The sequence below is a fragment of the Rhinatrema bivittatum genome, chromosome 4, assembly GCF_901001135.1.
Source record: "Rhinatrema bivittatum chromosome 4, aRhiBiv1.1, whole genome shotgun sequence".
Taxonomy (NCBI): Eukaryota; Metazoa; Chordata; class Amphibia; order Gymnophiona; family Rhinatrematidae; genus Rhinatrema; species Rhinatrema bivittatum.
In genome coordinates this window covers 326,612,983-326,638,161 of record NC_042618.1, presented here as the reverse complement: position 1 = coordinate 326,638,161, position 25,179 = coordinate 326,612,983, and the positions used below count along the sequence as shown (strand labels likewise).

The window sequence follows — 25,179 nt, the reverse complement described above, 5'->3', positions numbered from 1 at the left end:
ACAGATGTGCATCAGATACATGAAATACACATTCTCCTACAAGAAGAGGCATTTAATCATGGTGTAGCCTTCCAATCTGTAAGGAAAGCAGATGACTCTGGGTCAAAAAGGGCCGGTTACTAGAATTGCAAACTGGTGGCATTCTGTTGCATCAGGTGGATCCAATCCTAGTTTTAACCCACTGCATGCCTCAACTTGTGGACCTATGTTTATTTTCTAAAAGCTACAAGTCCATGCAAGCAATGGAGCAAAACTGCAAGTGAACCTACCTCACCTGTAAAAATGGAGCCATTTGGCAATCCTAAGTCATTACTGGGTTACTAGATAGGCTCCAAGAAATTGAGGACAGCCTACGCCAGCCCTGGTTTTAACCCCACTGCATGCAGGGGACCTGTATTTTTTATTCCAAACAAACCAAAAAGTACAATAGAGGAGCCAAACCAAGCTTGGCTCAGTCTATCCCCATTGCATAGAGTTGTCTGGTAACCATCCTGTTAACAACTTTCAGATCCATCAATTAGCAGAGCCTTCCTCTCCATTCTGTGGTTCAGCTGCAAACAAAACCAGAAATCATTTTGTGGTCTGAAGATGGCAGCTGTACCCAATGAAGCTGCAAGGAAGTGGCTTCCCTAGGCACAGTCTGCAGGAAATGAATAAGGGACAGCCAAGGCAGGCTTCATTTTTCTAGGTTCACATTTCCCTAGAATCATTATATTTGAGTCTTATTACTAAACATAAAAGGGAGAAAAATTCAAAGGAAACAAAAGAAAACATTTGGTATGCCATTTTAGGCAGAGCACTAAACTGCAGGAAATGTACAAGAGCATTTCTGGCTATTTATTTTGGCCCATTTCGTCAGGGAAAGTTACAGAAAATTCTGTAGAGACTGAAAGTGTAAGGGAATGACATATTTACTGCTTTCTCCTCTGGGGATTAATAGCGGGAATCATGACATGAATTATTTTAGGACGTCTACTAAACTATGAATTGGAGTAAAAGGATATCAACTTAAGACCTGCCCAAATGTCAGTGCCTTCAATTAACAGGTCATTAGTCACAGACAAGTTCATCCTAATAATGGTAACATCGTTCTTTTCCTTCCCCTTTTTATTGTTCACCTTGCCAGCACACCCAAAGCTGTCTTCCCCACTGCTCTACCCTTCATCACAATAATTGCGTCTTCTGTTTTTATTAAAATAAAGGAATGCCAAGACCATGCCCAAATATTTTTGTCAACTTAATTTCACAGGAACTTCCAGCCAAAAAATTAGACAAAGCCTGCTTTTATTGTTCTCTGCAGGTATGTTAAGAGCCCAGTGACTGGTTAGGCATCTTATTGTAGGGGCTGCAAATATCAGTTGACCAACTAACTCCATGTTATTAAGAAAAGCATGAGCCAGTCCTGGCACTGTATTTAGGAACTTGTAGCCTTGCTTTGCTTATAGAACTACAGGTTCCAAGATGCAACATGATAATGCCATTTTCTGTACACAATGGAGAAATTACCTGATAATTTTGTATTCCTTAGTGTAGACTCAGGACCAATGGGTTTATGCTCCCCTGCCAGCTGATGGAGACGGAGTCAGGTTTCAAAGCTGACATCACCCTAGATACATCCCTGCAGTGACCTCAGCCCTTCAATATTCTCTTCAAAAACCACTATGGACATATTATTGAAAAAAACTTGATTAAAAACGGATAACCGCTACGCAACCAAACATAAATACTGAACCTCAGTAAGATTATAGATGCCTTGATCTAGTGACTGGATGATGGCTTACCCATAATCTCTTGGAATCCATATCCACTCCATGGGCAAATCCTTGGCACCGTTCTTGGGCAGCCATGGGCGGAATGCTGAGTCCATCTGTCTACACTAAGGAAAACGAAATTATCAGGCAAGTAATTTCTCCATTTCCTAGCTTGCAGAAAGATGGGCTCAGGACCAATGGGATGTACAAAAGCTGCTCCCAATCGGGGTGGGAGGCTGCCCGCAGTCCGGTTAACACTGTGCCTCCCAGGCCTGAACATCCAAGAGATAGAACCTGGAGAAGGTGTGCAAGGAGGAACACGTCGCCGCTCGGCAGATGTCGATGGGAGACAGCAGTCTAGCTTCCGCCTATGATACTAGCCTGAGCCCTAGTGGAATGAGCTTTAACCTGGAGGGGTAATGGCTTTCCTGCCTCCACATAGGCTCCTGTGACCACCTCCTTAATCCAGTGAGCTATGGTAGCCCGCGAAGCTGGTTCGCCCAGCTTCCTTCCACCTTGAAGAACATACAGACGGTTTATCTTTCGGACTGGTTCTGAAACTTCCAGATACTGCACCAAAAGCCTACCAACATTCAAACGGCAGAGGAGGCGGTATTCTTCCTCTTCCTTGTGCTTATCTAGGGATGGCAACAAAATGGACTGATTCAAATGAAACTCCGAGACTATCTTGGGCAAGAAGGATGGAGCGGTACAAAACTGTAACACTCCTAGTCATCTGGAGGAACGATTCCTGATACGACAATGCCTGTAGTTCAGAGATGCGACATGCTGAGCATATAGCCACCAGGAACACTGTTTTCAGGGTTAATAATGCAAGGAAAGACTGCACAATGGCTGAAAGGAGGGCCTTGTCAAAAACTCCAGATTGATTGCACAAGGGACCCAGCCACTGTAGAGGTAGCCGGAGGTGCTTCACCCTTTTCAGAAAACGCGGCAGGTTCTGTTCACCTCATCCCTGAAACAGGAGAAAGCCACTACCTGAACGTTCAAGGAGTTAAGGGTCAAACCTTTAATCAAGCCGTCCTGCAAAAATTCCAGAATTAGTGGGATTTTGACCGTCTGAGGAGAAATACTGCTTTCCTCGCACCAGGCCTTAAATACTCTCCAGACCCATACATATACTTAGGACGTAGAGAACTTCCGTGTGCGGAGTAAGGTGCCAATTACTGCCGCCGAATATCCTTGCTTCATCAGGCAACCCCTCTCAAGGGGCAGACTAAGACAGAATCGAGTCAGATCCTTGTGAAGGACCAGTCCCTGCTGTAGCAGGTCCCTGTGCAGTGGGAGGCACATGGAGGTCTCCACATGTCCGCATTCCACGGACACCTGGGCCAGTCTGGAGCTACTAGTAGGACTAATCCCCTGTGCTGTTCAATTCTGCGAATGACCCTGCCCAGGAGGGGCCTCAGAGAGAAGACTTATAGCAGCTCCTCTTCCAGCCAGGTCTGAATGACAGCATCGATCTCTTCTGCAACTGAAGAATCGTGGAACTTTCGCATTGTGAGATGCGGCGAGCAAGTCGATGGACGGAAGACCTCAGCAATCTACTACCAGCTGAAAGGCTTTGGCCAACAATGCTCACTCTCCTGGATCCAGACTCTCCCTGCTTAGAAAGTCTGGTCTGACATTGTCTTTTCTGCAATGTGGGAGGCTGAGATCATCTGTAGATGTATTTTCGCCCATTCCATAAGGAGATCTATCTCCTGTGACACTTGCTGGCTTTTGGTTCCACCCTGGTGGTTGATGAGGGCTACCATTGTTGCATTATCCGACATTATGTGGACTGCTTGACCCTGGAGTATGTGGCTGAATTGTACACACACCAATCTGACTGCCCAGGCTTCCAGGCAGTTTATATTCCAAAGGGCCTTTTCCTTGGTCCAATGCCCCTGGGCTAACAATTCCTGACAGTGAGTTCCCCAGCCCAAGAGGCTTGTTCTGTTGTGAAGACCAGCCAGTTCAGAGGGGACAGGGGTACACCTCTGCCCAGATGAGCTTCCTGCAGCCACTACTGGAGCCGAGAGCATACTTCCATCAGTAAATGGAGGTGAATTGAATAGTCTTGAGAGAGTGGGTTCCAACGTGACAGCAGGAAGCGTTGACGTGGTCATATGTGTGCTCTCGCCCACAGCACTATTTCCAGGGTTGCCGCCATCAAACCGAGGAAGATAGCTCCACACTGTCAGGCATATCGTGTTCATCAACAGACGCACTTGGGACATCAACTTCCTTATCCGCGTGGTCGGGAGGAAGACCTTGCCCTGCTTGGTGTCGAAATGGATTCCCAGATATTCCAAGGACTGGGAGGGTTTGAGACTGCTTTTGTCCAGGTTTAGGACCCACCCAAGTTCCAAAAGCAAGGCGGTTACCCTGTTGATCACCCAGAGACTCTCTTCCATGGACTTTGCCTGGATCAACCAGTCATCGAAATACAGGTGAACCAGGATTCCCTTTTCTTAATGCTGCTGCTATGACCACCATAATCTTGGAAAATGTTCTGGGGCAGTGGCCAGGCCACTGTATCGCAAAGCGTAGGAAATGTTGATGTTGGTGCTGGTTCCATCCAGAAAGGGCAAGTGAGGTAGCAGACTGCGCCTATACGAATATGTAGGAAGGCCTCAGATAGGTCCAGGGAGATTAAGAACTTTCCTAATTGTACAGCCATTATCACGGAGCGTGGGGTTTCCAGGAAGAAATGAATAACTCGTAAATGTCGGTTGAAGCTCGAGATCCAGGATGGGGTGAAAGGAACCTTCCTTCTTGGGTACGATGAAATAGATGGAATAACGCCCATATTCTCATGGGGCGCAGGTACTGGGATTATAACCCTCATCCTGAGGAGCCTTAACTGGGTAGTCTCCACTGCCTGCTTCTTGTGCTGGGAGTGGCAAGGAGATATCATGAATATGTTCCGAGGAGTGCTGCGAAATTCCAGCGCATATCCTTCTCATATGACCTCCAATACCCATTTGTCCAAAGTAATCTCGACCCACCTTTGTTAAAGAGGGACAGTCGACCCACTATCTCCCTGTTCCAAGGGTGGGTCAGCAAAACTTCACTGGGGGGTTCGGGACAAACCTGAACCTGAGCCTTATTCTTTCTTGGGCTGCTGGCTCCGAAAGAAATGAGAACTCCAAAGGACCGAGACCTCTGAAATGTCGAGTTTCTGTAGGGGCAAAAGTGTTGAGAGCCCCTGGATTGACCCCTCATGGGCGAGGAGTGCTTTAACTACTTTCTCTTATCTTCTGGTAGCTGGGGTACTGGAGATTCACCTCATTTACTGGCCAGTTTTCCCAATTTGCTTCTGAAGTAGAGTGATCCTTTAAAGGGCATCTTTGTGAGATTTGCCTTGGAGGTTGCCTCTGCTGATCAATTCCGCAGCCATAGCTGTCTTCTGGCTGCCACCACTGAGGCCTCTGGCCGAAGTATGCACTAGGTCCGAGCCCACATCAACTAAAAAGGTGGCAGCGGGTTCCATAACTGCTCTGGAATTTACCATGAGTCATCCACCTCCCAAGAGAGGAGCAAGCACAAACGAGCTACCAGGGCACAACAAGAAGCAATCATTAAGGTCATTGCTATTGCATCAAAGGCCTGTTTAAGGATGGACTCCATCTGCCTATCGTGCACATCCTTTAAGGCCACTCCTCCCTCCACTGAGATAGTTGCTCGCTTAGAGATGGCACAGACCAGCACATCCACTTTAGGGGAATGCAAACGTTCTCTCGCTGCTGGATCCGGTGGATATAGAGCTTCTAACGCTCGTCCACCTTTAAAACTTGCTTCTGGGGCATCCCATTCCAGATCAATCAACTCCTGGATGGCTTCCAGTACTGGAAAGTAGCAAGAGGCTTTCCATAGGGAAATCAGAATGGGATTCTTCTTTGGTTCCATCACAGAGTCCACCCCAGGAACTCCCAGCATCTTCAGGGTCTGGGAAACCAGGGCCGGCAATTCGTCTCTATGGAAAAACCATAACATGATCCAATAAGTTTCTAAACCAGGGGGAATTTCCCCATCTTCCAAGGAATCTGGATCCTATTCTTCATCTGTGCCATCCGGGTCCCTGCCAGGGATACCTTTGGTGAGTCATGCGTCGAGGTCTGCCAATAGGACTGGGAGAGGGAGGGCTTACGGCTGAGGTTCCGTCCAGACAGGGGCAAGTGAGGCAGCAGACTGCACCTGTATGAAGGCATGAAGGCCTTGAAAGAATTCCACCCAAGAGAAGGTGGCCAGGTCCATGCCTAGCCCAGTAGGTATTGAGGTAGGTGCTGCTAAATTTCCCTATCTCATGGATGACCAGTCCCGGGGTTACTCAGATCCGTGGTACTTCCAGTTAAGGCTGTGGCTAATCCATCCTCTAAATGGGAGGAGCCGGGCTTAGCAAAGTCCGGGGAGGCCAGCTCTCTATGGGCTTCCTTCACAGTGCTGACATAAGCAAGAATCCAGGTCAGAAAGTGCAGCTCTAATATGACAAGCAGTGCAGAGAGAAAAGCGCTTATGTTTCTTTGCTGCCGGAGCCATTGGTGACAGTAACTGCGCTTAAAATTTTATGCGTACAGATTTTGGGTGCTACACGGACCGCAGCGAGGCACACGCACAGCCCGTGCACCCGGCTTTACTTGTATTCTGCACCCAGTAAGTTGTACATGTATGTGCGCATGTGATGTTGGCTCTGCGCATGTGCTGTGAGCATAACACACACTGCACGTACCGAAGCTCTATGGTGGGCAATACAGGCACAAAAATGTGCGCAAGAAGGTGCTGCTGCGGCCTACCGCACGGTGTGGCGACCAAGCCTAAAGTGGGGCCTAGCTCACTTGGAGGCTGCTCAACCCACTCAGAAGCCCACTTCCCCTTACCCCAATGGGATCAAGAACGATGTCGGTACAGCGTGTCGAGCAAGGAAACCGGAGGAAGTCTTACCGAAACCCATCCAATGTCTGAACTGGGAGGAAATCCTCTTCTCTTTTTTTTTTTTTTTTTAAACTTACCTGGGATCCGCGCTTACCAGCTGAGTACAGAGCCCGTCTCTGTCTGCGGGGGGAGAGGGATTTGGCCGTCACCGCCACGCTCAGCTTCCTGCACCCGCTGCCTTTCAGCTGCTTCAGCAGCAAAGTCCACGCCAGGAACTGGCTACCGGACCAAGCCACATCTCTGAAGGATCTCGGAAATCACCTCAGGAATTCTCAAATGGGGGAGTGTCCTTTAGATATCACCGCAGGAGAGCGGGGCTCAATGTTTTCTCCAATTTAAAAGTTGAATTTTGTCTTCCAAAAGATACAGCGATCCCCATAGGGAAAGCATGTCCTCATCTGCTGGAGACGGAGGAATACTGAAGGGCTAAGGTCACTGCAGGGGCGTATCTAGGGTGACGTCAGCTTTGAAATCTGACTCAGTCTCCATCTGCTGGCAGGGGAGCATAAACCCATTGGTCCTGAGCCCATCTGGCTACATACTAGGAAAAGGAATATAAGCAAGGTCTGTTTATCTTCTGCAACATTAGAGTGCATTCTGGAGCGTTCCCATAGTTTGCAGCAGGAGTATCATTCCAGGTTAACGCAGTTTACCGCCACTTTAACAGCTGAACCTTCAAAACTGTCGGCAGTACACCATTTGTACGCATGAGTGGGCGTAGATTTATGTTAGTATTTTATTAACTATGTCCTGAGCCATAGAGTTTATAAAATCCCACATATTTCTACCCCCAAATTACATGCGTATATTTGTAATGCAGGGACACACATACTTTCTCTACCCACTTTATAAAAATAAACATGTGATAATTGTAACCATTCACAAGTAATTATCCAGAAAACCCCCCCCCAGAGGCAGGTATTTTGTATAGTATGACGGTAACTTTAAAACGAGTGCATGGACGCACGTATATGTGTGTATGCGCACGTGAGCACACATATGCTGGGATTTTAAATCATGCATGCAACTGCATGCACAGGATTTAAAATAAGTCCATCGCATGTATATGTGCTCCTAATTTTAAAAGGTTACACGAGCTAACATAGTTCATGTATCGCCCTTAGGACTTTGTGGGCTTTAATGCGTGCAGGTAAGCGGAATTTAAAACATGCCCGCGTGAAGGGCATTCCCAGTTTTACCAATTAGTCCACCAGTTTGCCCAGTCTCTCTCGATTTCATCCAGTCCCCTCTGGTTCTTCAGCCTGCACTCCCTCCCTGTTTATCCAGACCCCTCACCCAGTGTTTTTTGGCCTAAAATGAGTTTTCTTCAGACTTACACCTCATTAAGGGAAGAAATAAAATAGCGTGGCTAACAGCCTAGATTTAAAATGCACATTTATACCACCACCAGTTCACTCAGACCTTCCTCAGTTTGCCTAGACCCTCCAGTACTTCATCCTGACCCCCCATCATTTTACCCAGGGCTGGTGCAAAGATATTAGGCGCCCTTGGCGAACCTTCTCCTTGCGCCTGCCCCACCCCCCCAGTCCAGGCCCCAGCTCCAGCCCCAACCTCATTCACTCAGACAGGCCCCCTTCTCTTGCACACACTTAGGTTCCTTGTCTCATTCACACACGCACCCTTACACAAGCTCCCTCCCTCTCTCTCTAACACCATTGCTCTCTCATACATACACAATCCCTCTTACTCACACACACCAAACAGAGGTGCCGCTCATGGCCCGCCGAGACTTTGCTTCTCTCAGCCACAAGAAGGATGGGAAATGCTCACAGGTCGCCAAGTCTTTACTCCTCTCGGCCATAAGCAGGATTGGCTCCACTCGCAGCCCCACATGGCTGTTCTTTGCCGCCCCCTAATGGCTGGCGCCTTAGGCAACCACCTAGTTCAAATATTGGGACGCGCCGGTCCTGATTTTACCCTGACCTCCCCATCCAAAAACTGCAGACAAAAAAAAACAAGCCCAATTTCAATTGCACAAATCAGATAGCAGATGCAAAAGTGTTTGGACAAATTCAGTCATGTATGTGCTTTTACTGCTTACAAAATAGCAACTTGCACCCGTACTTTTGAATCCCACCCTGAAACGCTCCAGACCACCCATTTTAACCCCTGTTTATACGTGATACTGAAATTACACATGTACTCATGAGGCTTATAAAATAATATAGATAATATAGATTACATCCTTCCTCAATAATAGACACTTCAAAGTTTCTCACAACAATTGCTCATCGAACCCCATCCCCCTCGAAACAGGTGTGCCACAAGGATCAGCACTTTCACCCATCCTATTCAACATTTACCTTACCCCTCTTTGCCATCTCCTATCTAGACTCGACTTAACGTATTACATGTATGCCGATGATATACAATTCCTCATTCCAATTTCCTCCTCAATAGAAGATGCTATGTCTAAAGCAGCTTCACACCTAGACACAATCAGAAACATGCTAATTCATCTTAAACTATGTCTAAATACCAGCAAAACTGAATGTATCCTAATTGCCAAAAAAAATCCTGATCATAAAACAATTCCACCCTTCCACTTTGATAAGACCCTCGTCCATCTTAAAGAGAGCGTTAAAGACTTGGGATTTTGGTTAGACATTGAGCTAAACTACAAAAAACACATCGCTACAAAATAAAAGAAGGCTTCTACAAACTTCAAATATTAAAACATCTAAAACCTCTGCTTCACCCCCACAATTTCAAAACCGTCCTACAAGCCCTCTTATTTTCCAGTCTGGATTACTGCAACTCCCTTTTGATTGGCCTTCCTAAATCTTCTTTGAGACCCCTACAGCTCCTTCAGAACGCTGCAGCCAGAGTTCTAACAGGTAAAAGAAAATCCGATCACATCTCACCTGTTCTCAATCAATTACAGTGGCTCCATATTGAAAAAAAGAGTAGAATTCAAAGTCCTCTCTATTCTTCACAATGCAATATACAAAGCCGATTACTCTACCTTTGATGACATCATTCACTTACATTGCTCTCAACGAACAACAAGAACGACTAGTAAAATCCAACTAGTGATTCCCTCTCTCCCATAGGCCAAATTATCCTCCACCAGAAACAGAGCCCTTTCCATTATTGGCCCAAAACTTTGGAATTCATTACCTCATTTCCTCACCAATCAAGAAAACTTAAAATCCTTCAAAAAAGACCTAAAATCCTGGCTACTCAGCCAATCTTTTAAAGACTGCACTCAATGAACTTATAGTTTATTAACATAGCATGCTATGTTTCAATATCTCCTTCAATCAATCTCCCTGTTTCATGATGCAGATGTCCTCTGTTTTCAATGTTCCCAGATATCTCTGTTCACCTTCTCAGGGTTTCCACCCTGTGTTATCCTGTTATACTCATTCTCCTTGTAATGTTTTTGCTCATTATTGTTAATTTTTGATATTTTTAAATTTCAAACATCATTCTATGTAACACGTTGTTCTGTATGTAAACCGGAGTGAAGGCAACTCTGCTATACCTCGGTATATAAAAAATGCTAAATAAATAAATAAAATAAATGTGTGTATATTCTATTTTTACGTACTCAACCTCTTCATAATCCTTTGAAAATTCCCTCCTAAATAATTAGTAGGCAGTGAAATTACAATACCTCAAAAGTGCATGGATATACTGTAGCAATGGCTTACAACTAAGAAATTCAGATTGTACAGTACAGATTATCACTAAATATTCTCAAGTATCCTAGGGCATGCTCACTGTAATCATCACTGCTGGGATACTTTACTACTTCAGTTCATCTAACAATCTTGCTTTCCTTATATAGTGGGTTCTTTCGGGGTGGGGTATTTGCCCCCTGTGGTCTGAATCATGCAAGACTAAGAAAATAACCCTATGTCTTTTGTGAAATCATGAAAAGCTATAATTTTCTGTATTTTATATATATACACATACATATGTACACATATATATACACATACATATGTACATAACAGATGCTTATGAGAACACCTGAGACAATTAATGTACATACATACACCTTTGTCCCTCAAACTCTAGCCAGATTCCCTGCAGAGAACTGATGATAGGGATCTCTAGCGCTGATCTGTCTGCAAACGAGAACTCACTTGACTGATTCACTCATCTGGGGGACATGGAAACACCCTTTTCAGGAAAGGTGACAGCTTCCGCTAGGCTTTTGTATATAATTATACCCTATTAGTTGGGGAAATTACTTTGCTTATTGTGTTGATATATAAATATATCATATATATATTTTGTTTTATTTGTCTCAGATGTTCTCATAAGCACCTGTTGTGTGTGTGTATGTATATATATATATATATATATATATATAAAACACAGAAAAATATAGCTTTTCATTATTTCACATATAGTGAATCTTTGTGCAGCTTTTCTGAAATATTGCCAAACTCCGGATAAGAAAAACTTTACTGTGTATGTATTCTAAGATGGTGGACTCCTTGATTTGTCCACTACTATTAATCACCATATTGTAAACCTAACACATTTTGTCCTGGACAATTGCCAGGTGTGATCTTGAAGTCTGCAGGCTTTTCGTGGGCAAAGAAGGGAGAGAACTATGTGAAGGGGGGCTTTGGGCTGCTTCTAGCAGAAGCAGGGAAAGGTGGGGAACTTAGCAGTAAGGAGCAAAAATTGCTCCTCAGTAACACACAGCTACATACAAACATTATAACAATAAGACAGTATTTTTCTCTTATAAAAGACAAAATAATTACATACAAGATTACACACTAATACAACTTAGAGGACTTCAAAAACAAAATGTAACAACTTTTGCAAATCCACCTGAAAAGGCACAACCACATTATAACTAGCCTAACTTACTTAACCATATAACTAGTCGTCCGAAAACACAACACCTTACCTGCAAAGCCTGACACAACTCGCTGAGATTGCACATGGTTCCGAAGCTGGACTGGTAAATGTGTTTGATTAAGGTAACATAGCAGCTGTGCTTGGACTCTTCTGTGCTGCTCAGTTTTTCTGCCACGGACAGGAACTCACTCTGAATTTCTGCAGGATTCATCAGTAAGACAGTTCTGAGGAAAACAGGCAACATTTACTGAACAACTCTCCCTTCCTTGCAGATAATAATTCATCTTACCAACTCAAAATAATGACTTGATGTCTCCAGTAGTCTTATAGTTACTAGTTAACTCCAGGTCTGTTGCTGCTATGACCAGACTAGATACTTTGGGAAGAGAAGATATAAAAAGAGGATGAAAATACCCTGCTTTCTTCTGCGTCCAAACTACTTGAATGTGCTGTTCACCAGGGATGTGCATTCGTTTTGCGACGAAATAGGAAATAGACAATATTTCCTATTTCATCGTAGTTCAGGGGGGGGGGGGGCGACGAAACGATAAGAAAACCCTCGAAATTTCATGTGGTTTTCTTATCGTTTTCGGGGGGGGGAGAAAGGGAACATTAAAAAAAACAAAACAAAAAAACCCCAAACCCACCCCAACCCTTCAAATTTAATTGCAACCGCCCACCCTCCAGACCCCCCAAGATTTGCCCGACCCCCGCCAAGACTTACCGAAAGTCCCTGGTGGTCCAGCGGGGTCCCGGGAGCAATCTCCCCCTTTTGGGCCAACGGCTGCCACTAATCAAAATGGCACAGATGGCTCTTTGCCCTTACCATGTGACAGGGGCTATCGGTGCCATTGGTCGGCCCCTGTCACATTGTAGGAGCAATGGATGGCCCGTGCCATTTCTTAAGATGGTGCCGGACGTCCATTGCTCCTACCATGTGACAGAGGCCGGTCAATGGCACTGATAGCCCATATCACACGGTAAGGGCAAAGGGCAATTGACAACATTTTGATTACTGGCAGCCAACGGCCCGAGAGCAGGAGATCGCTTCTGGGACCCCCGCTGGACCATCAGGAATTTCGGCAAGTTTTGGGGGGGTTGGGAGGGTGGGGGGTTGCAAAAAAATTACATTTGAAGGGTTGGGGTGGGTTTGTGTTTTTTTTGTAAGGGTTTTTGTAAGGGTTTTTTTGTAAGGGTTGGGGTGGGTTTCGGGTATCGTTTCGAGGGGGCACCCGAAATAAAATCAGCCCGAACCGTGGGAAAACAAAATTTCCTGCGGCGGGCCGATAAAGGCCAAACCAAAAGGTTTGGCCGAATCACATCTCTACTGTTCACTGCCTCTGTCTTGACTTTCATACATCTCAAGCCATTCTTGATCCACTCCAGTCTGGTTTTTACCCTCTACATTCAACTGAAACAGCCCTTGCCAAAGTTTCCAATGACCTGTTTATCGATAAATCAAAGGTCTTTACTCTGTCCTTATCCTCCTTGACCTAAGAACATAAGAACATGCCATACTGGGCCAGACCAAAGGTCATTTAAGCCCAGCATCCTGTTTCCAACAGTGGCCATTCCAGGCCATAAGAACCTGGCAAATACCCAAAAACTAAGGGCCGGATTTTAAAAGGGTTACGCGCATAAGTTATGCGCGTAACCTTCTTAAAAGGCCCCTGTGCACGCCGAGCCTATTTTGCATAGGCTCGGCGGCACGCGCAAGCCCCGGGACGTGCGAAAGTCCCGGGGCTTTGCAAAGGGGGCGTGTCGGGGGCGTGTCAGGCGGGCGGCGCAAATTTCGGGGCGGGGTGGGAGGTGTGTCGGGGGCATGGTGCCGGCCTGGGGCGTGGTCGAGGCCTAAGGACCAGCCCCCGGGTCAGGTGATGGCACGCCAGCAGCCCACTGGCGCGCCATCACCCGACCGCCTCTGGCTTGTCGGGTGATTTACGCCTCTGGCAGACGTAAATCTGCCAACAATGGTGGGGGGGGGGGGTTTACATAGGGCTGGGGGGGTGGGTTAGGTAGGGGAAGGGAGGGGAAGATGAGGCGCGTATCTTATAAAATCCAGCGTACTTTTGTTCGCGCATAGCGCGCGAACAAAAGTACGCGCGCGCGCTGTTTTTGAAAATGTACCTCAGCGTCTATTCCATGTTACTGTTGCTAGTAATAGCAGTGGCTATTTTCTAAGTCAACTTAATTAATAGCAGGTAATGGACTTCTCCTCCAAGAACTTATCCAATCCTTTTTTAAACACAGCTATACTAACTGCACTAACCACATCCTCTGGCAACAAATTCCAGAGTTTAATTGTGCATTGAGTGAAAAAGAACTTTCTCCGATTAGTTTTAAATGTGCCACATGCTGACTTCATGGAGTGCCCCCTAGTCTTTCTATTATCTGAAAGAGTAAATAACCGATTCACATCTACCTGTTCTAGACCTCTCATGATTTTAAACATCTCTATCATATCCCCCCTCAGCTGTCTCTTCTCCAAGCTGAAAAGTCCTAACCTCTTTAGTCTTTCCTCATAGGGGAGTTGTTCCATTCCCCTTATCATTTTAGTCACCCTTCTCTGTACCTTCTCCAGCGCAATTATATCTTTTTTGAGATGCGGCAACCAGAATTGTACACAGTATTCAAGGTGCGGTCTCACAATGGAGTGATACAGAGGCCTGTCTACTGCTTTTGACACTGTTGATCACCATTTACCCCTTGATACTCTGTCCTTGGTTGGATTTCTGTCCTGTCTTGGTTGTCTTCTTACCTCTCCCTAACATTTCCTCTTGTGGTTCCTCCTCTACTTCCATTCCACTATCAATTGGTGTGCCTCAGGGTTCTGACCTGGGCCCTCTTCTCTTCCCATTATATACTAATTCCCTTGGTACTCTGATTTCCTCTCATGGCTTTCAATACCATTTTTATGCTGATGACTCCCAGATCTATTTCTACACCAGAACATTCACCAGAAATTCAGTTCCAGATCTCAGCCTGCTTGTCTGACTGTTGCCTGGATGTCCCACCTTATAAAACCGCCACCTTCAACTCAACATGGCCAAGACAGAGCTCCTTATCGTTCCCCCCCCCCAAGTCCACCTCTCCTCTTCCTTTCTCTATTTCTGTGGATAACACAGTCATCCCTCAGCCTGTAACCTATGAGTCATCTTCTCATTCCTTCTCTATACATATCCAAAACTCTGCTAAAATGTGCTGTATCTTTCTCTGTAACATTGCCAAAATCCATCCCTTCCTTTCTGAAGACAGTAGCAGAACTCTTATCAAATCTCTTATCTCCTCCCACTTAGACTATTGCAACCTGTGCCTCACAGGTCTCCTGGCAAGCCATCTCTTTCCACTGCAATCAGTCCTAAATTCAGCTGCATGACTTATCTTTCACCAAGGTCGCTACACTCACATAACCTCTCTTCTGAACTCACTGATTTGCTCTACATCTGCTATCGCATACAGTTCATGCTCCTCTTTCTCATCTACAAATGTCTTCACTCTGCAGCACCTCACTACCTCTCCCTCTCTAAACTCTCTCTACACCCCTCCTCGTGCACTCCACTCAGACAAGTCACTCCTATCTGTGCCCTTCTCCTCTACTGCCAATTCCTGACTTCTTTCTTTCTACCTGGCTGCACTGTGTGGTATATCATGCTACCTCTCTTGCGGTGTTTAAATCCTAACTAAAGACCCCATCTTTTTGAAGCTGCTTTTAAATCTTAGGCCTGATTATCTGCTTTTAGCCTCATTAACTAACTTTCTTTTCTTTTTTAACCATTGTCTTGCTTGGTGAAATGCTCCAAGTCTCTTGACCTATATGTTTGTCTTATTAAATTGCAAGTTGTATTGAGCAGAGACGTTTTTGTGTGTTTATACAGCACTGTGTATGTTGTGTAGCGTTGTAGAAATGCTAAGTAGTAGTAGTAGTAGTAGTAGGTAAGTGCTAATGAAGACTTAAAATACAAGGATTCCAACCCTGGTTCCAAATGAGCTGGAGACCCAAACGGCCAGGTCAAAAAGAAAAGAAAAAAGAAAGAGAAGGAAGATTATTCCAGAAAAGTAATATATGGAGAAAATGAAAAAGAAACGAACAGAAATAGAGTTTTGACAGGAAGTCCTCCTTTAGAGGGTAAGTTCACCACCAAATATGTGCACAAGTTACACCAATTTTCAAAGCAGACTTTTATAGGCATAGATCCACTCTGAAAATTATCTCACCAAAAATCTACCTGTAGACATTACAGCTGCTGAAACGTGTCACAAATTTCCTGGGAAAATATACACACGCACGTTTTACAATTCAAAAGTATTGCATAAACCCAAAGCCCTCCCCCAACTCCTTGGAACTCAGTCCGGGTAAAGTTTCATGTGAACATGACATAAACACATAGGTTTACCCACATATCAGGCAGACATTTTTATAAAAAGCCATTCTGCACGTAAAATACTGTTTTCCCCACAGAAATGTTTCGTTTTTACCCTCTCAGTGTCTTCCATCAGGCCTTACTCAAATGCATAAACATTTCTGGAAGAAAAGCACATTTGACTGTTGTTTTGAATAAAATACTATGGCTCCTACATTAGAAACATAGAAATAAAGGTCTTCAAGACACCTGCAACCGGTTTCACAACCTGTTTTTCTAAATCTATTCTTTTGTAATTCGAACAAGATAATGGACGTTTTCTATTGAAGCCATTCATTCATTTAGCCACCAGGTGGCACTGTTCCCTTTTACAAGCTAACGAGTGAAATTTCAAATGGGTTGTGAGTGGAAAATCAGCATATAGGAATGTAGGTAGTCTGTATTCACATACATGATATTTTATGAGCATCAAAAGTACGCAAGTATTTTTTATTTCATGTGTACATTTACATATGTAAAAAAGAGGTGGCATAGGGGCATTGCAGGCTGAAGCCAAGAGGTATGCATCTCTCCTTCAGGGTCTGGGGTTTCGCCCATCACTGCTGATGTACAAATCCACTAGGGATGTGCAATCATTTTTCCAGAATTAGGTAATTTCAACGAAATAGCCTAATTTGGAATGGTTCGGGAGAACCGAAAAATGATTTAATTTTTTCCGAAATTTCGGAAAAAATTCATTTTTGAGTTAGCGCGCGCTAACTCCCGATAGTACGCACTAACTGTGCCAGGTTAGTGCGCAATATTGGGAGTTAGTGTGCGCTAATGCGAGTTAGCACACACTAACTCCGATAGTGCACACTAACCCGAAAATCGGGGCCCCCGAAAAAAAACCCTGAATCACGGGAAAAACAAAATTTCCGCGGGGGGGGGGGGGGGGCCAAAACAAAGCCCAACACAAAATTTTTATCCGAAGCACATCTCTACAAGTCACTCCATTTTTCAATGTAAAAGATCCTATTGACTTATCTCTTTTCAACAACTCTCTGGACAGGGTTGCTAATTGGTTCATAAATCATAATTTACAGATGATGCCATCTAAGTCAGAAGCAATCTGGTTTAGTATTAGATCTATTGCCTTTTGCAAAAAAAAAAATTCTGGATGCCCAGTACACACACAAGATACTCGGTCCAGGCCATGTATCTTGGGCGTGTCTATGCCAGTAGCGGGAGAAAACGGATGCTCATAGATTGAGCGGCCATTTTCCCAACCCGCTTGACAGTCACCTCTCCTGGGTTCTGATGCCGAGAAGGCGCCAGGGACGCACATTTTTCCCTCATTTAAATATTGAATCACGCACGCAGGGAAGGTGGCTGGGTGCGAGTTGGGAGAACAGGCGCTCAACACTAAGCGCCCGTTTTCTGCGCACAGTGGGGCAGATTTTCAAAGGGGTATGCGTACCCCCGAAAACCTGCCCCAAGCTCCCCCTGTGCGCGCCGAGTCTATGTTGAATAGGCTCGGCGGAGCGCGCAAGCCCCAGGACGCGCGTAAGTCCCGGGGCTTTCCTGGGGGGCCTGCCGGGGGCATGTCGTGGTGGTGCGCCATCCGGGGGCGGGGCCGTGGGCGTGGTTCCGGCCCGGGGGTGTTTCGGGGTCATGGCCGAGGCCTCTGAAACTACTCCTGGGCCAGGCCGGGGAATTGCGTGCCGGCGGCCCGGGAGCAGTTTCGGAGCGGCCTCGGAGGGAACGGGCAGCGCGTGCAGGGCTCAGCGCGCACAAGGTGCACAAATGTTCACCCCCTTGTGCGCACCGACCCCAGATTTTAAAATCTGGTGTACTCTTGTTTGTGCCTGTTGCGCGAACGTACGCGCTTGCGTTTTTTTTTTGTTTTTTTTTAAATCTGCCCCAGTTATTGCATCAGCCCTCAGTGCAGTTAGATTCAGCTTGACTTTTGACTACTTTCTTTCAGCTACCATTCAGAAATCATTTTTCTCTTTGAAATATATCAGAAAAATGTGTCCACTAACGGATGTAAAAGATCTCGTATTTTTAGTACATGCTTCTGTGATTTCAAAACTGGACTACTGCAACTCGTTCTTACTTGGTATCTCAAATTCACAGTTGAAAAATTCACAGTTGTTAAAGAATACAGCTGCCAGGCTGATTTTTGACCTTCAAAAATATGACCATATTTCCCCAGCTCTGAAACAGATCCATTGGCTGCTGTTCAGTTACTGAATTAGATTTAAAATTCTAAGTATTGTTTTTCCTACTCTTTCAGTTGGTTCACCTCTTCATCTATTTAAATTGTTAGTGCCCTATACTCTATCCTGCTCTTTTCGCTTATCCCAGGCAAGGCTCCTTCTTGTGCCACCACTATCAATAATTTGGCTAGATTTCACCAGAGAGACTTCATTCAGTTAACTGGCACCCGCACTCTGGAATTCTCTACATTCGACACTCACCTCACCTCGAACTTTCTAAATTTTAGGAAAGCAATAAAGGTGTGGGATTTTAGCAAAGCATATGAGAATATTTAAGCAGTCTGTGTAGAGGTGCTACTCAGTTTGGTAAAGAGGCATAACAAATTAAATAAATTGTGAATATGATGGTATTATTTTGTGTTTGGTTATTATTTTGCAATTTATACAATAGTTTTATAATGTTATATTTGTTAGATTGTACATTATTTTATTATTTTAACTTTAAATTTAATTGTTGGATTTTATGTATGCATTTACAACTGTACCAATGCTTGAATAACATGCTTAACAAGTGGGCTATTAAGAAGAATAAATGAAAAATGAAATGAAAAGTTGCTGTTTTATAAAAGATTTATGCAAATACATTAGGCAAGTTATTCACACAATTTTACACCTGCTAATTACATAGCACAATTAATAGACTTGTCTGTTGACTGCAGTTTTTGGGAGGGAGGTCTGGGTGAACTGGGGAGAATTGGTGGTGAAGTACTAGGGAGGTTCTCAGTGAACTGGAAATATATTGAGTGAACTGGTGGAGGTAACAGCAAACTGGTGATTTCAAGTGCGTGCATGTATTTTAAAATATTTCTGCCTCCACCAATAAATTAGGGTCTTACGCGTACATGTTATATTTTTCTTTCATGTAAAAAGTATATTTATAAAACAGGTAGAGAAAGGACATGTTTTCCTCACACTGGAAATCTTTGCACATACTGAGACATTTACACGTACTTTCAGAGAAGAGCTACATGGTATTTTATAAAACCGTGCAACTCCTGCCACACAGTTTATAAAATGTTCGAGTAAATCTCCACCCATCCACTTATACGCATGAATGCTGTACTGCGAATAGTTTTGAAAGATATCCTTCATAGCTTTAGAGCAGTTCCACAATTTGAGTCAAACCGTGTGGTTATATATTAGTCTGCAGAAATGGAGGTCAACAAACAAGTTGTAGTCAATGCCTTTTTACTGGACTAAGTAATTCATCGGTGACCACTTTTTTGAGACCTCTGCTCCCTTCACCCTTGCGCTGAGATGATGAAAGCTACTCACTGTCACCAATGTATTACATTAGTCCAATGAAAAGACATCACCTACAACTTGCTTCTTCACCTTTATTTCTAAAGCATGAACAGAATCATTTTCAAAAGCTAAAAGTGATACTGAAAGGTTTCCTTGAATATAAATTTCAATACAGTGCAGATGATAATAATTATAATAATAACATTGCATAGTAAACATAGAAAATGCCGGCACCCACCACCCTCTCTGAAGTCTCAGGAGCAATTTTAGGAAACATTTCTTTACAGGGGGGATGGTTGATGCATGGAACAGCCTCCCAGTGGAGGTGGTAGAGACAAACTATCTGAATTCAAGAAAGCATGGGATAGAGGGAATCTCTAAGGAAGTGATGGGAATTACAAAGCTAACTAAATTGGATGGATGGGCAGACTGGATGGACCATACGGTCTTTTTCTGATGTCATGTTTCTGCGTTTCTATGTTTCTATAAGGACTGTACAGCCTATTTGCCCCTGTTTCATTCTTGGTGCAATAATATAGATCCCAGTTGATTTCTGGCTTTCTCTTCTCAGCTAGATTCCTAGACACCATCTTCCTTGGAAGGCCATTCCATACACCCACCACCTGTTCCGAGAAGAAATATTTTCTTACGTTGCTACCGAGTCTATTTCCTTGGAGCCTCCTATCATGACCTCTTGCTCTAGAGCAATCTTTCCTCTGAAACAGGTTTGTTTCTTGTATCAGATTTACTGTCTATTTGAATGTCTCTATCATATCCCCCTTTTTCTCCTTTCCTCTAGGGTACACCTATTTATTTCCATCAGTCTCAACTCACTCCTCCAACCACTCCAATATCTTTTACCCAGTCTCTCAACCCTTTCCGGACTATTGTGCATTATTCCATGTAACTATTAGCAATGGTTACATGGAATAGACTTAGTTTTTGGGCACTTTCCAGGTTCTTATGGCCTGGATTGGCCACTGTTGGAAACAGGATGCTGGGCTTGATGGACCCTTGGTCTGACCCAGTATGGCATTTTCTTATGTTCTTATTGGTCTCTATCTGTCCCAAGCATGTTTAAATTCAGTTACACTGCTGACCACCATTTCCATTGGTAGGGCATTCCAGGCCTTGTCATCTTCCAGTTTGGCTCTTACAAGTGTTGCCCTTAATCCAGCATCAAGGACCACTCCCCCACCCAGGGCCTGCACGTCCATTAGGCGAACTACGGCGGTCGCCTAGGGTGCCGAGTCGTATGGGGCGCTGAAGAGCAGCCACATGGTGCCGCAAGCGGAGCCTATCCAGCTCGCGGCACGTTATACAAAAACAATTCCCCCTGGCTTGAAGATATGCCACAATTCCGTCAATCCAATCGCCCCACTAGAAACTCCCTTGCTGGCACCCTCCAAACCCCCTCACTCAAAATTGGTCACCTTACTACCACCAGAGATAGAGCCTTCTCCATTGCTGGTCCTACCCTCTGGAACTCCCTTCCCGCCAAACTCCGCTTGGAACCGTCTCTGAGCCATTTCAAAAAAGGAATCAAGACATGGCTCTTTAAACAGGCATACCCCAACTCCTCTCAACCCTAGTCAATGACGTCCCCTGAACCAACTCAGCTCCCGCCCGGCCCACTATCCTTCTCATTGACCTCCTCCGTTCTACCCTAGCACCCTCCCTGCCCCATCCCCTCTTCTGCCCCATCCGTCACCTTCATCCCCTGCAAAGTCAAGACTCTCCCAGCCTTTCTCCCCTCACCCTCTCCAGCGCCCCGTAGCCTCCCCCCACCCCGCCCTTTCACCCCTTAGCAACTTTTCCTCTAAAGTACCCCGACTTAAAGTACCCTTTTTTCCCTTTGCCCCACCCTCATCCCCCTCACTTATCCCCCACCCCTTCCGCCCTTTTCCTCCTCGCTCCCTCCCTCTCTGCCCCCCTCCCCTTTATTCAATTGTATAGTAGTGCACATAATTTCTTTATATTGTTCATAGTTCATATGCTAAGCTCATAAGTGCACACGCCTCCCTAACATTGTATATAAGTTCACTTGTATATCTAATTTTAATATGGATAATCAAAATCCATTTCGTTCTACCAAGTTGTATTTCTGTTCGCTGACTCTCCTTCCTTGCACTGTCATATATTATCTATTTAGCCTTCTTTCATCGTTCATTGTAATTTCCTTTCTCAGTTACCTGTAAACCGACATGATGTGTCCTACGAATGCCGGTATATAAAAAGCGTTAAAGAAAGAAAGAAAGAAAGAGAAATAGAGACTGTGTGCTTCTCAGGGCCGTGAGCACAGTCTCTATTTTTGCCATGAGCGGGATAGGCCCCGCTTGCGGCACCACGTGGCTGCTCTTCGGCGCCCCCTACGGCTCGGCGCCCTGAGAAGCACACAGTCGGCACCAAAATAGGTAGGGGGAACGGAAGCACAAGGGTCGCCTAGGACGCAGAATACCCTTGCACCGGCCCTGCCCCCACCCCCTCACCCCCCCTGGCCTCCCGGTTTTACCACTAAGCTTTGAAATAACCAAATAGTTCCAGAACCTAGTAAAGCCGTTTGAAACATCCAACCACCCCCTGACTTTGCTGAGTTTAGGCCACTCTGTGAAAGTTACCTGATGCAGTCACACCACCATCCTCTGCGCACTGCCTTGTATTTGCAACTCTTTGGCCCTCTAAAGTTCCATATGACTGAGGAAACACTCAAGCTCCCTCGCTCTTTTCTTTGCCTATTTCCTGTCACCTTCTCTTTCCACTGAACTCTGTCTGTCCCAAGCAAGTTTATCTCTGCTGGTAGACAATTCCAGGCATCTGCCACCCTTTCAATACAGACGTATTCTCTCATGCTTTCACTGTAAATCTTTGTACCATCAACTTTTTCCTCGAGTTTCCTTTTCTATGAAAAATGGTATTTTCTTCATAGGGTTGGCGCATGCATCTAGTCCATTTCCTTTCAGACATAGGTTTGGTGCGCTTCCTGAAACAATGCAAACAGTGGATAACCTGACAAGCTTCCTCCCGGCCAACTTGGTCACCAGAAAAAACTACTTACATGATCCTGTTCTGAAGATTTGCGGTTGTTAATCCTTGCTCAGCTCGCACTAGTCTTTGGTAAGAAATGCCTGTGTGTAAAGGAAAAAGAGTTAATATAACTAGAGCTGTGGAGGTAACAGCAACCTAGGGAAGGTCCAATATCAGGGCATGCCAGAAATCTTCCAAGCAACAGCTACAGTTAAGCACCTAAAGCAGGATGACTGGTAAATTAAATTATTTTTAGATAATTTACTTGACGGGTAAAAGAAAATCACATATTCCCATTTCCATTCTGAATTATGCTTCATTTCTTAGGGCATATTAACATTTAAAATGTTTAAATGCCTCTCCTAGCGAGCTTTTCCAATCATTATGAAAGTAAGTAAACCAGGGGTGTTGCTGTGCTCTGTATCATCACAGTCTTGGGTTGCTACCCATACTCAGGTCAACCCAAAGAGGCCAATCCAATCCTGGTTTTGTCCTGTTGCATGCATGGAGATGCAGTTCTGCTTTTCCTAGGGAATTCAGAAGTACAACCCCTTGCATGCAATGAGGCAGGACAGGATGAGCCCCTTCGGGTTGACCTGGATGGGCAGGCATCCCTGCCAGAACCAAAGGTGGGTAATTACAGCAACACACCTAAAGCAGGACTAGCTTGAACAGCTAAAGAGTGGACTCGGGCTTCCTCTCTGGCATTTTCAAATCCATCCTAAAAAAATTTAAAAAAATCCTCACCTTTCTGAGGCTGTTTACAGATCTTAAACCCTGGCTCTCCTGATCACAGCCCATTTGGTTTTAACCATTTTATTTTTTTTTTTAGAATAAATAAAATTCCCGAAACCTCGCATTTGTCCTGCCTGTGTCTTGACTAGATTATAAACTCCCAGGAGCAGGGACTATTTCTTCTGCCTATCCACTAGGGAGGTGCAGTCGCTTACAATGGTCAGGGAAAACACCAACGGTGCTGAAAATGAGGTCTTGTTTCATTAATGCGCACTAAATGGTTTTAACCCTCGTTACAATGCAGCAATAAAATAGGGGTGAGGGGGGGGGAGGGAACAGCAAATGAAATGAAAAAGGAATAAAAGGTTGTCCCATGCACACCCCTGGTATCAGTACAAGGCTGCGTACATTTAGCAGTGCTACAGAAGTGACAAGCGATAGTAGTAGAAATCTGGGGAAAAAAAATAAGAAATGGAGTTGTACACCTTTTATTTCAAACAGTGTAAAAGCAAAAGAAAGAAAAAAAACAACAAAACAAACAAACAAAAAAGAAACTCAGGACCCCCTGTGGGAAAATTTTAAGACCGTGTGGGGGGAAGGGTAAAGTTTTACTCTGAAAACCTTACGTCGGTTTTCAAAAGGACTGTTCCTTTGGAAAGCAAATTAGGGAAAACAGTCACCCAGCCCTGCACCTTCTATGTGCATGCTCATGCTTTTCTCCTCGGAATTTAAACACCTACTTTTTGAAACTTTTAAAAGCGTGCGCCTGAATCCCAATCCTGCCCCCAACTCCTTCTCCCCAACGCCTCTCTCTGTATGCACATAAATGCATTGGCAGGCAGGCTGTTTTCCAAAAGGCCCCAGGTTAAAGCTCTGCTTTTCCTGCGTGAATGCCTTTGAAATTGGGGGGGGGGGCCTGATTTACTAGCGCTGCTTCCCATTCAGGGATGATTCTGTAACATTGCATGCAAATTAGCTGGTTAAAAAAAAACAAAACACGTTAGGCTCTGCTAGTTTTCAAAGTGGACTTATGAGCATCTTCTAAAATGTGTGCAGAATTTTTTTTGGGGGGGGGGGTAGAAAAAGTCACCTGCATACTTTTCAGAATCGAAAAAGTATGCACAGATATCTCCAAAACCCCTCCCCATGCCCAAGGACACGTCTCTTCGGTTCAGGTAAACTTAAGTGTGAACATGACCTATGTACAATAAGTTTACCTGCGTATGAACAAGTGGGCACTTTGTAAAAGGCCATTTCTGCATGTAAAGCACTGTGCTACCTGCAGAAGCCCCTTGTAAATATTATCTTCCCTGGGTCTGTGGGGAATAAATCAGGCCCATAGTGAGGCTGAAATTTTGAGGAACCTTGAGCCAGCTCCTTTAGCTTAAGAAAGATAACATCTGAGTTGCATCCCTTCACACTAAGCAAAGATGCACCAGGTACTAAAAATAACCAAAGAGACTGCTAGTCAGTGGTAAAAAGATCAAGGTTAGCAATTCCCAAGGTCAACTAGCTGCCTGCACTACGGGGATGCTGTGTAACAGTAGGCAAAGCCAGTTCTTCTGTACCAGAGATTATAGGTTGGCCAACACCATCTTCTTTAAACTGGATCGAAATTACACACATTAGTCTCTTTTTCTTTCTGACCCAGCAGTTTCTTCCTACTCCTTTGTACATCCAGGTTAAATCGGAACTAGGGCTGGGAACTGGTCCGCAAGCCTTCTTTCGCACCTACTCTGTTATTCCCTCCCCTCCTATTTAATACCCTCCCAATGATGGCAAAAACGTTCTTTATTTTCCTTCCAACGTGATCACTAGAATCAAGTTCCGAAAAAGCAGCATTATCTTCCCAAGAGTGGTTCAAATTCCTTTTTGATATCAGAACCATGTAACTTCATTTTGCAGGTCTCATAATCAAAGAAATGTATGTGAGACCACTCTATTCAGCCAGGAGGCTGGCCATCAACCAGAATACCTGGTATTCCATAAGATATTGAAAGCTGTTCCTTTTAAACA

General features: G+C 44.7%; 1 protein-coding gene across 1 annotated transcript in view; it reads right to left on the bottom strand.

Moving 5' to 3' along the window:
* The window catches only part of PIK3R5 (phosphoinositide-3-kinase regulatory subunit 5), a 231,083-nt gene that overhangs the window by 78,557 nt on the left and 127,347 nt on the right, over positions 1-25,179 (bottom strand). The window contains exons 6-7 of the mRNA XM_029600332.1: positions 22,460-22,529; positions 11,587-11,761 (exon numbers count right to left, since the gene is read on the bottom strand). Coding sequence (XP_029456192.1) covers positions 11,587-11,761; positions 22,460-22,529 — 245 coding nt within the window. The remainder of the gene's footprint in view (positions 1-11,586; positions 11,762-22,459; positions 22,530-25,179) is intronic.